Below are 13,898 nucleotides of genomic sequence, written 5' to 3' on the forward strand. Positions count from 1 at the left end.
CATGTAGATATATGTGGACCAATTAATACAACATCGGTCACTAGTACCAGGCATTTTCTTTTGTTTGTAGATGATTACAGTAGGAAAATGTGAGTGCTTTTCCTAAAAACAAAATCAGAAGTGTTTAAAACAATTCAGAAGTTCAAGTCATTAGTAGAAAAAGAGTTAAGATGTGCAATCATAACTCTTATATCTGATAAGGTGAGGGGCAATTCTATTCCAACAAATTATTTGACTTCCATACTAAACACAATATCAAATGCCAACTCACAACACCCTATACACCTCAGCTGAATGGGGTTGTTGGGAGGAGGAATTGTACAAATACGTAGATGGTCCGGTGCATCTTGGAGAACCGAAATGTTCGATGAAGTTTTGGGCAGAGGCAGTTTACATTGCAACGTACCTTCTCCACAAGTCTCCAACACATGCAATGAAGGAGAAGACCCCAAAGGAAGCATGGTTTGGGAGGAAGCATGGTTTGGGAGGAAACCAAGAGTGAGTCATCTGAAGGTTTTCAATTCAACTGGGCATGCCTAGATTCTAGATGCCAAGAGAACCAAAATTGACTCCAAGAGTTAGAAGTTGATGATCACAAGGTACACTGACAATCATAAAACCTACAGGTTGATTGATGTGGACATTGATCGTTCGACATTTAGCAAGGATGTGGTGATTGATGAAGAAGTTGGACCTTTTCAGCTCTCTTCTAACAATACAAGTTTTGTAGATCAGCCTCTAAAGGCTAAAGAATTAGGTGTCCAACTTCAATTGGCTACACCTAAAGGGAGGACTCAATGATTCTAAACATGTGGATTCTCCCAGACAAGTACCAGTATTTGAACCAAGAGAGCTTCTTCTGAAGCACTTGGATCAACATCTAGATGATATAGTACAAAGCAGCCCAAGTCATGAAGACCTAAAGGGTGGAAAAATCTCATTGGTGATGCGAGGGCAGATCACCCAAAGGCAAGAGCAAACCGAATACACTTAATTTTGCTCTTTCAAACGCGAAAGGTATACCAAATAGGAAAAGGCCAAGGAAGGCGAACATCAAAGCCTTATGAAAAATAAGATTTTGATTCTTTCAAATTTTCCACCTAGAAAGAAACTCATTGGCTGCAAATGGGTGTACAAAATCAAGTACAAAGTTGATGGACGCTTGGCAAGTACAAAGTATGATTGGTGGCTAAAGGATTCTCCCAAAGAGAAGGTATTGATTATGAGGAGACCATTGCTCCTTCAGAAAAGATGAGCACCATACACCCATTTCTAGCCATGGCAGCATAGTTTGGTTGGGAAGTCCATCAAATGGACATGAAGAGTGCCTTCCATAATGGTGACTTAGAAGAAGAACTGCCCATGACTCAACCTCAAGGATTTCGGGTTGCAAGAAAGGAGCATCAATTATACAGACTAGTAAAGGCTCTTTACAATCTAAAACAAGCACCCAATGCATGGTACATAAAGATTGATAGGTATTTGGATGAACAAGGGTTTAAAAGAAGTCCTTCAAATCCTAACTTGTACATCAAAAGCACGAGCAATGATATCATACTTCTAGTCATTTATGTGGATGATATCATCATAACAAGTAGTGAGGGATATTTGATTGAGCAAATCAAATGGAATTTGGGCCAAGTTTTTGACATGATAGAATTAACCTCCTACATTATTGCCTAGGTGTAGAGGTTTGGCAAACAAGTGGTAGTTCTCAATCTAAATATGTGAGGAGTTTACTAGACAAGTTCATAATGACATATTGCAAGATCTCATCTACACGTATGGATAAAGTGTTGAAGCTTTCCGCAAAAACAAACTCAAAGGTGATCAGTGGATTAGAATTCAAGCAACTAGTGGGCAGCCTTATCTATCATACATCCATTAGACCTGACTTGGGCTATGTTGTGAGTTACATTTCTAGATGCATGACAGCACCTAAGACAAGGTGGCATTCATTACAACAAAGAGGGTGCCATGATATGTGAAAGGGAAACTCAACTTTGGCATTCTGTATAGCAAAAGCAAAGATCCTAGGCTAGTTGGGTTCTATTGATGTCGGTTTTATGCACATACAAACACATAATAAAATACCAAGGCATTTTACCCTCTCTTGAACAAAATCACCTCAGATGCTAAATATTTGATCAACTCAGACGATTCCAAGGTTTCTACAGTCAGTTCTTGACATGTGGGTAACTCAATGGCTTGTTGTGATATGTTTTTTTCACTTGGGAACTTATATAATTCTTTGAATTTGGAGATATTTTCATGGATTTGGAATAGGTTATGCCAATGACTTAGGATTTTACAATATAGCTCTTGATCTAATCTAACAAAGATTTTAAATAAAATGCAAAAGAGATAAGGGCTTACGAATTCTATCTCTAAAACCTAGAATGCAAGAGGCAATGAACAATTCAATGGAATCCTACTAGGCAAGGTCTCACCATCAAAGAATAATTTGACACAAGCTTAGTGAAATCATCTAGGGTAAATTTTATAGATGTTCAAATTATCACCATCAACGTCAATATCATCAAGGCAATGCATACCAATGGACAAGCAATAATTGAAGTTAAGTTCAATTCTAAATTCCAATTGACCACACAAGGCAAACTTACAATTAGCAAGAAACTAGTGGTATGGACTAAATGGATTCATCACAAATGCATTCAATAACTCTTTCATTCAATCTACAATACTTGAAAGAAAATTCTAATCTAATCTTGGAGGCAATGAGAACCACAAATGCATACAACACTTAAACAAAATCACCAAACTTCAATGATTGTATTCAAATCTGCAACATATAGGCGACAATTCTCAAAAATCTCTCTTACAAATGAGTGGCAATGGGGTATATATAGAGTCTCAAAAGAAATGAACAGCCAAGATTCATTTAGAATCAAGGGCCAAGATCATGCCAACACAGCCCTAAATTTGCCCTAACTAGGGTTTATATCAAAAAAAGAATCACCACCATGTGATGCATGGAATGACACCTAATCATCAAATAGTGAATCTTCTAGAAGATTTCAGCCTACATCCCTCTCCCTAGTAGCATATTCCAAAAATCTAGCCAAAAGTAAATCAAGCTCCTCCATGGTGATGTTGGGCAAAGCCTCTTGTTGTGCATCCATCACATCCAGTGCATCTGAGAAAGAATCAAGAACACTCCCAATCTGGCATAAGCTTCTGCAAACTGTGGATGTGGATCAACAGGGAAACCAAATCATCATTCTGATTCTTCTTCAAAGAATCCATCTAATTAAGTACGTTAAATTCATCTTTCCTCTCAACTCTTCTAAGTGTAGACCAATGGAAGCACTGACATCTACCCCTAACAACTCTTCCATGGATGAAAGGATCTTGGATTGAATCCCTTGGATTGATCCTTCCATCTCTGCACAATCTTTCCTTGCATGATCATAAGTAGACTTTCGCATGGCCAATGAGCAATACCATCCTTGAAAATCATAAATATCTCACTCATGCACAATTCCCTTCTGGATCAATATGGGCATCGAGATTCGCTTCAATACCTTGAGGCGAGGAATTGCTTTTCCTACACTGGCTAGAAATCATCCCAAACTCCTTCCAAATATTATATTTTGAATGTGATAATTGACGATTTGTCAAATACTTTGACAAATTGAGTCAGGAAATCAACTACTTGTTTTGTCATATCTTCAATCCACTTTCCAAATTTTGTATGTGTATTCCTCGCTACCTCATGATCAAAGGGAAACCGCGATCGATTGCAATATGTGAGACAAAATTCGGATCCCCACACCTATGGGAACTCATCCCTACAATATATTCCTTAAGTCTCCTAATCTCATCCTTATACATCTTTTCAATTGTCCTATCCAATAGTGCCCTGATTACCTGGATCGTATCATCAAGTTACTGGAACTCCTACTTCTTTGTAGTTCGTCCAAGGGCAATCGAAGTAATCTGGTAATCCATGGGAGTGGCCACATCCTTGGTCACATCAGCCATCGAGATAGCCACTTGTGCAATTCACACAAATGTCTCATCTCTAGCCGCATTAGAAAACAGCTTAGCCTTCTTTCGCTCTTTTCCTTTGTCTGTCCTTGCTAAGACATCATCAATATCTTCAGTGAGTTGTGTCCCTATCATCTTGCTTTTCTCCATGCTCTGAAGTAACCAATCTAGAATGGTGGAAATACCCATCCCATCATCAAGGCACATTTCTCGATCGAGTCCTCTCATAGTTGATATGACATCATCGTCCTCTTCCATATCCTTAGTCAAATCGAACACATTGTTGCCCAAACTAACATTGAACTGGATGGTGGGAGATCCTGATTGCTCTTCATCCTCATTTGGCGGTGTCGATTGTGTTGTAGTATGTATTTCCTGATTATTCTCCGGCAAGATCTTGGTATTGGAACATTGTTCAAACTCTTTACTCTTCTCTGACATTCCTATTTCCTTTACAGATGGGGAACTGGTGGTGGATAAAGGAGTGTTAGGCTTGTGCTTCTTCATTTTAGATTCTCCAGGCATACCCTTCCTTCTTTTGGGAGCATGACTTTCCTCATCTACATGTATCCTTATATCTGTGGGTGTTCTTTTATCATTATCAAAAGAAGGCTCCACTTGTCTCATTTTTTATAGGTGAGGGTGACACCCATTTCTATCAATTTGTCCACATATTTGTCCACCCATTCCTTGGAGAAATAATTAATTTCTCTCATAAGTTCATTCAAGTCCACCACCTCAGGCCGTGTCCAACTAGATAATAAGATGGGCTTGCTCACTTCAATTTCATACTGCAGATGAGTATGATCACTATCATCAGCTACCTAATTAGGAATGGAAAAGAGTTCACAATTCCTAACGAAATCCATTGACATTCGGGACCATATTCTCTTCCTTACTACTTGCTCATCCATGAGATTAGCCCAATAATCCTCAATGTCAATCTTATGTATGAACTTTTCTCCTCTAATCTTCACAACATTCTTATGCAGATCAAATCGATCTCTGCTCTTAAAGGTTTCAAGGCGATAGAACTCAAGTGCCCCAATGACTGAACTAGTTGCAGCTGCATTGTGGCACACCTCCAAAGTCTTCCCTAATGCAATAGGGAGAGTTTTCCCTATTATGTGCTTCTTCTAGATAAAATCAAATTCCAAAAGTTGTCTCACCACCTCAAGTATGATCATTCTGTCTGTCGGATACCTAGGAAGTTTGTAAGGTTTGGATCTGAATCCCGGAATTCTTACCACGATCCATATTTTTCAATAAGCTTCGTTGCCACCTTGGACAACCGTTTGTGGATCGGCCCTGCAGTAGCCTTGTGATATACATGGTGAAAGCATTGTTCACCCTCCTATAGTGTTCGATTATGTGCATATGAAGTTGTGGATAGCATTCATAAACTTTGTATTGTCCTAGTCCGTTTCCGACTTCACCTTTGCATATCAATCCTTTGTATGTGACAAATCTTGCAAGTACACAAGGTAGGAAGTCATTCCAAATGACTTGGTTTTTTCCACATTTCTCAACTGGAAGTCAAGGTTATCACTTATAATCTTGGCCCAATTGACCACTATTCCTCTTACACAATCCTGGATAAAGTAGAACATCCAGCCCTCAAATAAGGCACCTTGAGGCATCCCCATTACTCGATTGAGCAAAAATATCAAGTCACTATATTCATCTTTGAAGTCCATACATAAGAGCCTCTTGGGAACCTTAGAATGGTGAGGCCTAGGCTTGATTATCCACTCTTTATTCACAACTGTCATGCATGCTTCCACCCTCTTCAGGAACTTAGCTTCATATTCATCCTTGGTTTTCTCTCGCATATCTGCACTCATGGGGATCCCAAACACTACCACGATTGCATCCTCTGCAAGGTATGCAAGCACAGACCCTTTAGGTGATCTGATCATTTGGGTCATCGGGTCATAGTGCTTTGCACACTCCACAATTAGCTCACTGCACTATATGGATGGAGGAAAGCCAACCGCTTGGTATATGCCACTCTTCATGATATTGGCGGAAAGTGTGGAAGTTGATTCTTCACTCTGAGCATTCTTTGTCGCATCTACTCTATGTCTAGGAATTCCATGTTTGTGTCCATAATTTTCTTCCATCGGGATGACAATTGTGAATCCGGATAGAAATCCTCTTGCACTATCCTCAATTGTTCCTTCCTCGCAAAGATCCCTACCCTAGACATGGCACCTGATGAAACTCGAAGTCAATATCATGCAAAAATACTTAAAACAATGTGTTTCTAGAATTATCTAAGTTCTGATTTTTAATTATTTTGATAAATATAGGGACCTAAAATCAGAAATTCTAACAATGTTTATCACGAATTATTGAAACAACTTAAGATTTGATCAAAAGTAGGGTCTAAAACCCTCATAAATCTCCATTTTCAGACTTTATAAGGTCAGATCATAAAAACAAAGTCTGAAGACAAGCTGATATACTCAGAAAAATGATAAAATGAGGTCAAAAGAGTATACTAGAAGTTTGAATACACTTGGAAAATATGTGTGTAAGTCTGATTTTCAATTCCAAAGTCTGAATACACCTTCCAAGGTCAAAATTTGACTCCAAAAGTCTGAAGACACCTTGCAAATCACAAAAAAATAGTGACTGGAAGTAGTCACAGCCCAGCAGTACGCTTGCATTTGAATTGTTTTACCTCTCTGTTGACATGTTTGAAATCGCATTGCTGCAAACTCCATACGGCCAGCGCAGAATAGAATAAACCTGCTGAGTATCCTATCCTCACTTGAGATAAGGGAATCCCTAATGCTATTTTCTACGTTTGATCAAAGGGGACGACCTCAAGGTTTTGATTGTCAAGTCTTGACTACGGGATTACTCAGTGGTCGATGTGATTTGCTAGGAGCACAAGGGTACTTACGATTTGCAACAAGCTGGTCTGCTGCGATTCTCGAATTACGTAATAAAGAGAAAAAGGAAAGGGTTAGGAGATCTAAAACTAACAACACGGGTATGCGGGTAGACGGATTCAACATAACCAATTCCTGCTTGGCCAGAATAGCTCACAACCTTGCAGGAACAGTGCAATCTTCAAAGGGACTTAGAAGGTTTTCAGACTGGAGATGCACGGCTAAGCACCCAATTCTGGCGCAACTTAAACGGACACCTGCAATTGAACTAAGCACAATTAAAGGCTCAGGTTAACCATACAAAAGGATACATAATCAGTATATCCTCAGTGGTATGAGCCTGAATCTATCAAATACCTGCACACCCAAAATAGAAATCTCTATCTAAAATGCTGAGAGAAACCATGCAAACAGGATGAAAACAAGACAATAAACACCAAATCAATGTCTATATATTGATTTCAGCTGCCTATTACAACAATTTCTGCTGCATCTCTATGCTACTACTTAAAATCTAACCTATTCTAACTCTAAAATCTAACTCTCTCACCAGAATCTAACTATTTAACAAAAATCTCTAACTATCTAACCATCTAACCCTTTACAAAAGAAAGGCCTCTGCCTTTTATAGATATTACAATTTTGAATCGAAGGCTAGGATGGACTGCATCCAAGGGTCCTGATCTGCCTTCCAGAAACTAGCAGCCCCAACCCATGCCCATTAAATTCTCACTCATCCATTCAACCACAATTTCAACTACCTGCCACTATTTGCTTCAATTTGAGTCTATCCGGTAGTTGGACATAACTATCCACAACTGACTTGTTTCCCCTTTCTTTCAAAATATCTAAGTGGGACCTACAAGCAGTTTTACAATAAAAAAATTTCAGCTTTTTAGAAATTGAATTCCTGGAATTAAATCCAGTTGTGTGCTTTTTCTCGAGAAGGCATAAACTTGCAGCATTCAGAGTGTTCTTTGGTCTTTGGTCCCGATGGTGGACTTCATCTTTGTTCAGTGGCACAATTACCAATGTTTGGTTTCTCTTGCGCTCCTGCGGCGCGTTCCCACATCTTTTTTCTTTTCCAGTCTTCAGTGCCTGGCCTTGATTGTGATCCTTCTTTGAAGTGCGTTTCAGGTCTTTCTCCTAGTTCTCTAATGACGTCCTGCGACCTGCGAACGATCAATTTCATTTCAATAAATCAATTTGAAAAATTAATTAATTAATTTAACAAATATTAAAATTTAACGCCTGGAGGGTCATTTGAAAATTTCCCAAGTTTTAATGCTTTACTCCTTCCGTGAATTTAGTTGTTCCTGACAATTTCGGGCAAGAGGGGCGTTTGAAAAGTTTTAAAAACTTTTGACATTTTCACCCCTTAATGGTGAATTTCAGGATTTTGGGCACTTCTACAAACTTTGGGATTTTGGAGTGTTTTGCCAACTTTCACTTTTTAACATTTTGGCTAAAAGGTCCGAATTCGGCCCTTTGGGCACTTTGGGCACTTTTTGCAAACTTTTCACTTTTTAAATTTTCACTTAAAGGCACCCAAATTCGGCCCTTTGGGCACTTCTTGCAAACTTTTCACTTTTTAAATTTTGGCTTAAAGGCCCAAATTTGGCCCTTTGGGCACTTTTTGCAAACTTTTTCACTTAAAGGCCCAAATTCGGCCGTTTGGGCACTTTTTGCAAACTTTTCACTTTTCAAATTTTGGCTTAAAGGCCCAAATTCGGCCCTTTGGGCACTTTTTGCAAACTTTTCACTTTTTCGAATTTCGGCCCCAGGGTCCAAAATTTGGATGACTTAAGTGAAATTCGGACCTCTGGGGGTCTTTTGCAAATTTTGCAAATTTCGGACCTTAAGCCAGTTTTGGGAATTTTTTGAATTTTTGAGATTTTGGCTCCTGGGTCCCGAAATTCGACCCATAAGGCAATTTTGGCAATTTTAACTTTCTCCTCAAGAAGTGCAAGCTTGGGCACTTGGGCGAGTTTGTCAACGTTGGCACTTTGCATATTTTATCTCCTTTGTATCCCTTGGCGAAAATCGGCATTTCAACGTCATTGCAGGCTTTAACTCTTTCTTCATATTTAGGCGATTTTGCGAGAATTGGGGAGTTTTAAGTTCGCAATATGGCCCTAGAGGCCGAATTTGGTTTTAGCGGCACTTGACCCTTCATATCCCCTTCCTCTTCCACAAGGACAGAAAGGCACAAACCGGGGGGTCCCTGTCCAAGACGGGGATGGGTGTGCGATTCGCACAACACTCTCCAAGGTCGAAATGGCTAAATCTGGGCACATGTGGCTGGAAATGAAAAATCAGTCTGAATATAACCTGCAAATGAAGTTTCAGACTTACACCTGCAATGGTGTACACACGAAATGCCTCCAAACCCTCCAAATTTGATGTCAAAATGAAATCGCCTAAGTGTGAGGATGGCTGGAAATGAGAAATCAGGTTTGGAAATGAAAGTTCCAGCCAATAATGCTGTCAAAACAACCTTCAGCTATAGGTGCCAAACTCAGATCTGAATGTAGTTGCAGCCCTTTACCACCAAGAGCGCCCAAACTTAATCACAAAAATTGCCCAAAATGTGGGGTAATCAGCCACACAAACAAAATCGTGGCTCCCCAATAATGGCTTCACACCTCAAATCACCAAGAATGTGGCTCGATCAGCCACCTGAATCGCTACAACCTCCCCTCCAATGGTAGCGCCTAAGTCTGATTGGGCAAAATCGCCCTTCTAATCTGCAACTTAACCTTCAACAATGGTGTCAAATCGACACTTGGGCAAAAATTGCCCAGCTGGGAACTCAAATCAGCCTCCAATGGTGTCATCAATCAGTCACATCAACAAAATATAATAATATTATATTGCTGGCTGGGTCCCTTTATTCATGTTTTCACCCTAAAACTTCACCACACAAGCAATGTGGGATAAAAACTTGCCTTTATAGCTAACTAGGGAAAATCGATTTGCCTTTGGATAAAAATTTATCATTAAATAATCGTTGCCAAGCATTAAATAATTGTAACAAGGCACACTTAGCATTTAAATAATTCACTTTTCATTAAATTTAAGCCAACTGGGGAAAATCGATTCATGTCTGGACAACATTTTGCATTAAAATTTGCCATAACTCATCACAAATGGCCATTTGGAGAAAAACAACCCCCATCATGAAGCATTAAATTGCTTCATTTCATTTGCTAAGTCCCAAAAATCGACCCCCATCTGGACACCAAAATTCGTCATTTTCTTCATTTTGTCCGAAAAAAGCCATCTTTGGGGAAAATGTAAGTCATTTGGACACCAAAATCATGTTCACTTCATCATTTTTATCCACAAACTCACCTTGGGGAAATTCACTCCCTATCTAGACTTTCATCCTCATTAATTTCATAAAATTTGTCCAAAAATTGGTCCAAGGGAAAAACGACCCCCATCAGGACAAAGAATTTTGTCTACATTAAACTTCATCATTCATTCCTGGGGAAATTTGCACCTCATAAGGAAAATTTCCAGCACTTAGTCAAATTTTGGGCCTCCCAGTGGAAAAACATGGTCCATCAGGACAATTCTCAAGATACTTGGGGAAAAATGCCCCTCATCAAGAAAATGAGTGGGAAAAATCATGACCCATTGGAAAAAAGTCCTTTTATGCCTTAAAACTCAAGAAAAATCGTTCATCAAGAAAACTTGTTTTTAGACTTTAATTTCATGTTTCCCATCAGGACTTTGATGATTTTCGCACCACTAAGTATCCAAACATGTCAAATTTCATCGCTATGCATCGGGACATTCACCATTTTAACTAGATTTTGAGCAAGAAAATTGGGATCCATCAAAAAAATGTGCAATTTTGACTTAATTTACCTACTAGGAGTGGAAAAAACAACCCTAAAGAACCTCTTGATGCTTAGGCACAAAAATATCACCGACTTAGACACACTTAGGCATGTTCACGCTCAAATCACACTTGTTGAAACTCCCAGACTTAGAGAAAATTTTAGGATCACTCTAACAATTTTGACATTTTTACACACTTGATCCTACTCAAAATTCAAATCCCAAATAGCACCTTAGGCATGATCACTTCAAAACCGAGACTTGAGCTTTGAAAGCTCAAAATTATCTACCTAAATGCCAAAAACCCTAAACTAACATGTCGCAGAAAGCAAGAAAGAGGGGGTCCCCGTTTGCAATGGGGTGATGTGTGAAAAGGTCACAACAAGTTCACATTTTCAAATTGGGCAGGTTTTGTTGTTGTCGAATTGTTTGAAATATCAAATATATTGGTGCTCATTCTCTAAACCATTACTTTTCATAATAAGGCCACCGGTAATTTGAATAAAAAACCATTGGTGCAACAAAAGGACACCACACATGTAACAACAAGCCAATGTCGTTAAGGGAAGGACAATGTAGTATGGCACGCAGTGCCGATGATCAGCCGACAATCAATTGAAAGCCAAGCTCACATGGAAACAAAGTAAAGCGCAAAGCATGCTATGTACACTAAAAAGTACTATTGTCCTCGAGCAATAAAATCTCCTCAACCTCATCCAAGGTGCTTTAAAAAAAAGAAAAAATCTTCCTCCAACCCATTAACAGCCCAACATTGAACTTGAACAACAAACCAAAACTTCCTCAAACAAAGAACAAACCATACAATTTCTCAAACAATGTACTAGAGAAAACTCGTAGTGGCCTCCAAACATAGTGCTCCATTTTCAGTGAATGAAACAATCAATTTTAATGTTTTATGTGCTCCCAAATGAAATGGCATGCTTAAAAATTCATCAAAATGCCCCAAAAATCAAGTTACCTCCAAGATCACACATGCAATAATGAATGGGAACTCCATACTAAGTACTCAAATTTAGGAAAAACAATTAAACTTAAAAAAAATTGTTTCTAGAAGCAATGGGGGGCTCAAAAACTCGCCAGTATACCCCAAAACGTGTTAATCTGAAAAAATCAACACAAGCAAAACAAAAATTCAAAATTAGCTACCATCCCACTGCCTGATTCTCTTTCAAACCTTTATGGCTCTCACGATCATCTAAAGATGCAAGAGAAAAGCATGTTGAGCTTTCAAAATATGAAAATGATGAAAATTGACTAATGAAAATGATGCAACATTTTTCTATCTGAGAATATATAATACATTTTGGGGTTTAATTGCTAGCATTTAACATGTTATAAGTGAAAGCAAATTATCTTGTTTGTTTTAGTTTTATAAAATTGTATTTTTTACTTAGATGAAGAGATTCTGCCACTACAAGATAAGTTTAATACCAATATATCTGATCTTGTACTAAAATGGAAAATAAGAAAGATTTAAATAAACGTAATTTGATATTATGGCATTGCCCTCATAAATGTCATTCTGATCAGTTATAATAATACTTTTGCAGTAACCCCACAATGATCCATATGGAAATACATTATCCTTCTCAGTACAGGACAAACAGCCCTTGCCCATGTTAATGTAAATAGCTAATGTCAGACTCCTTTAGGACCGACGCAATTGTCCAAGACAATTTCACGTCGATTTAATAAAACAATTAAAGACAACAATTAAGAGTTGTATAAATATATTGTGCCGATATCATTTAATAACCAAAACCCGCCACCCTTGGTACGTGTAATGAAGAGACACGATGCTTATGGTGGACGACTCTTGGACGAGTCGTGATGGTTAAAAGAACATATCGGGTGTATATAAGACATGGTCTCCATCCGCCAAAGGCATCGAATGATTATTACATAAAGCAGATCAGACACATATTATTCTACAGCAGTTCCACAAACAGCAGTTTGTGTTCTTCTATAACAAGACTGAATTCATTCTTCAGCAATGCGCTCTTATCGTCAAAGGACATTAATTGATATAGAAGGAAGACCGATAAAGAAGAGATCACTATATAGCAGTTTTCAATTATACTATAGTTCGAATTGTTCATTGCAGTCTAGGGTGAATGCATTTTGTCGCACAGCTTCAAAGTGTGAAGCATCTCATTGTAAAAACTCGTCATATTATTGAAAGTAATTGAGACTCCTTGTTGCTGGGTTTTTTACCTTCAAGAGGAAGGCTTTCCAAGGATAAACCTTGTGCAGTTGTATTTGATTCACTGTCTATCTAATCTGATCATAAAACTTAAGAGCCCACACTAATGAGGACAAACCAAAGTAGAAAAACATACACTAAAGAAACGCTCAAGGGGTTCTTCAGGAGAATCTGCAATGGTTCCAGTGGATGATGTCGGCTCTAGAGGACCCTCTATAGTTGCTGACGTCGGAACTGACTCCAGCTCCTGAAACTCGTTGCTGCAAAACACAAATCAATACAACAAATTCTTTAAATGAAACAATATGTTTTCAATCTTCAAAAAAATAATCTAAGAGATGACATCAAATAAAACACAAGTTGCTGATTGGTCCACACGAAATTGCTTTAAAACAGAAAATAAAAGCACGGTGGTGTAGTTGTATATTATATGGACAACATACCCCAGTACAAGAGTTGCTGCACCAGAATGCAAACAAATTTTAAATGAAAATGTTAAAAAAACTTATACAAATGCATGCACAAATAATCTGGATGTGTATGAAAATGAGGATACTTTTGATGTGCAATACAGGATTGGCAATTGCATTCTTTGTGGTTTTAAACAAAAATAATAATTCAAAATTTGCATTTGAAAATCAGCACACCCTCAATTCCAGAAGAAATTTGAAATGAGTGCCTTCTAATTTCATGTATCAGTTATGATATTTGATTTCATGTACATCACTTCACTACAGACAGAAGAAACTGGAAACTGACTGCAAAGAACAAAATTTGCTGTGGCAAGGCCCACTATTTTCTCCTCATAGCCAGCCTAAAATCATACAGCAGTATAACTGTGATGAATTCAATTTAAATCCCCAAGTGCCAGACATGTTTTGCAGATATCTATAAACTCCAGAAAAGTATACATA

General features: G+C 38.3%; 1 protein-coding gene across 2 annotated transcripts in view; it reads right to left on the reverse strand.

Annotated features, from left to right (window-relative positions):
* Positions 1–13,898, reverse strand: part of LOC131046354 (mRNA-decapping enzyme-like protein) — a 67,201-nt gene that overhangs the window by 31,828 nt on the left and 21,475 nt on the right. For both annotated transcript variants that reach the window (XM_057980082.2, XM_057980083.2), the window contains exon 6: positions 13,121–13,244. In XM_057980082.2, coding sequence (XP_057836065.1) covers positions 13,121–13,244 — 124 coding nt within the window. The remainder of the gene's footprint in view (positions 1–13,120; positions 13,245–13,898) is intronic.

This window comes from Cryptomeria japonica, chromosome 8 (assembly GCF_030272615.1).
Source record: "Cryptomeria japonica chromosome 8, Sugi_1.0, whole genome shotgun sequence".
Lineage (NCBI taxonomy): Eukaryota > Viridiplantae > Streptophyta > Pinopsida > Cupressales > Cupressaceae > Cryptomeria > Cryptomeria japonica.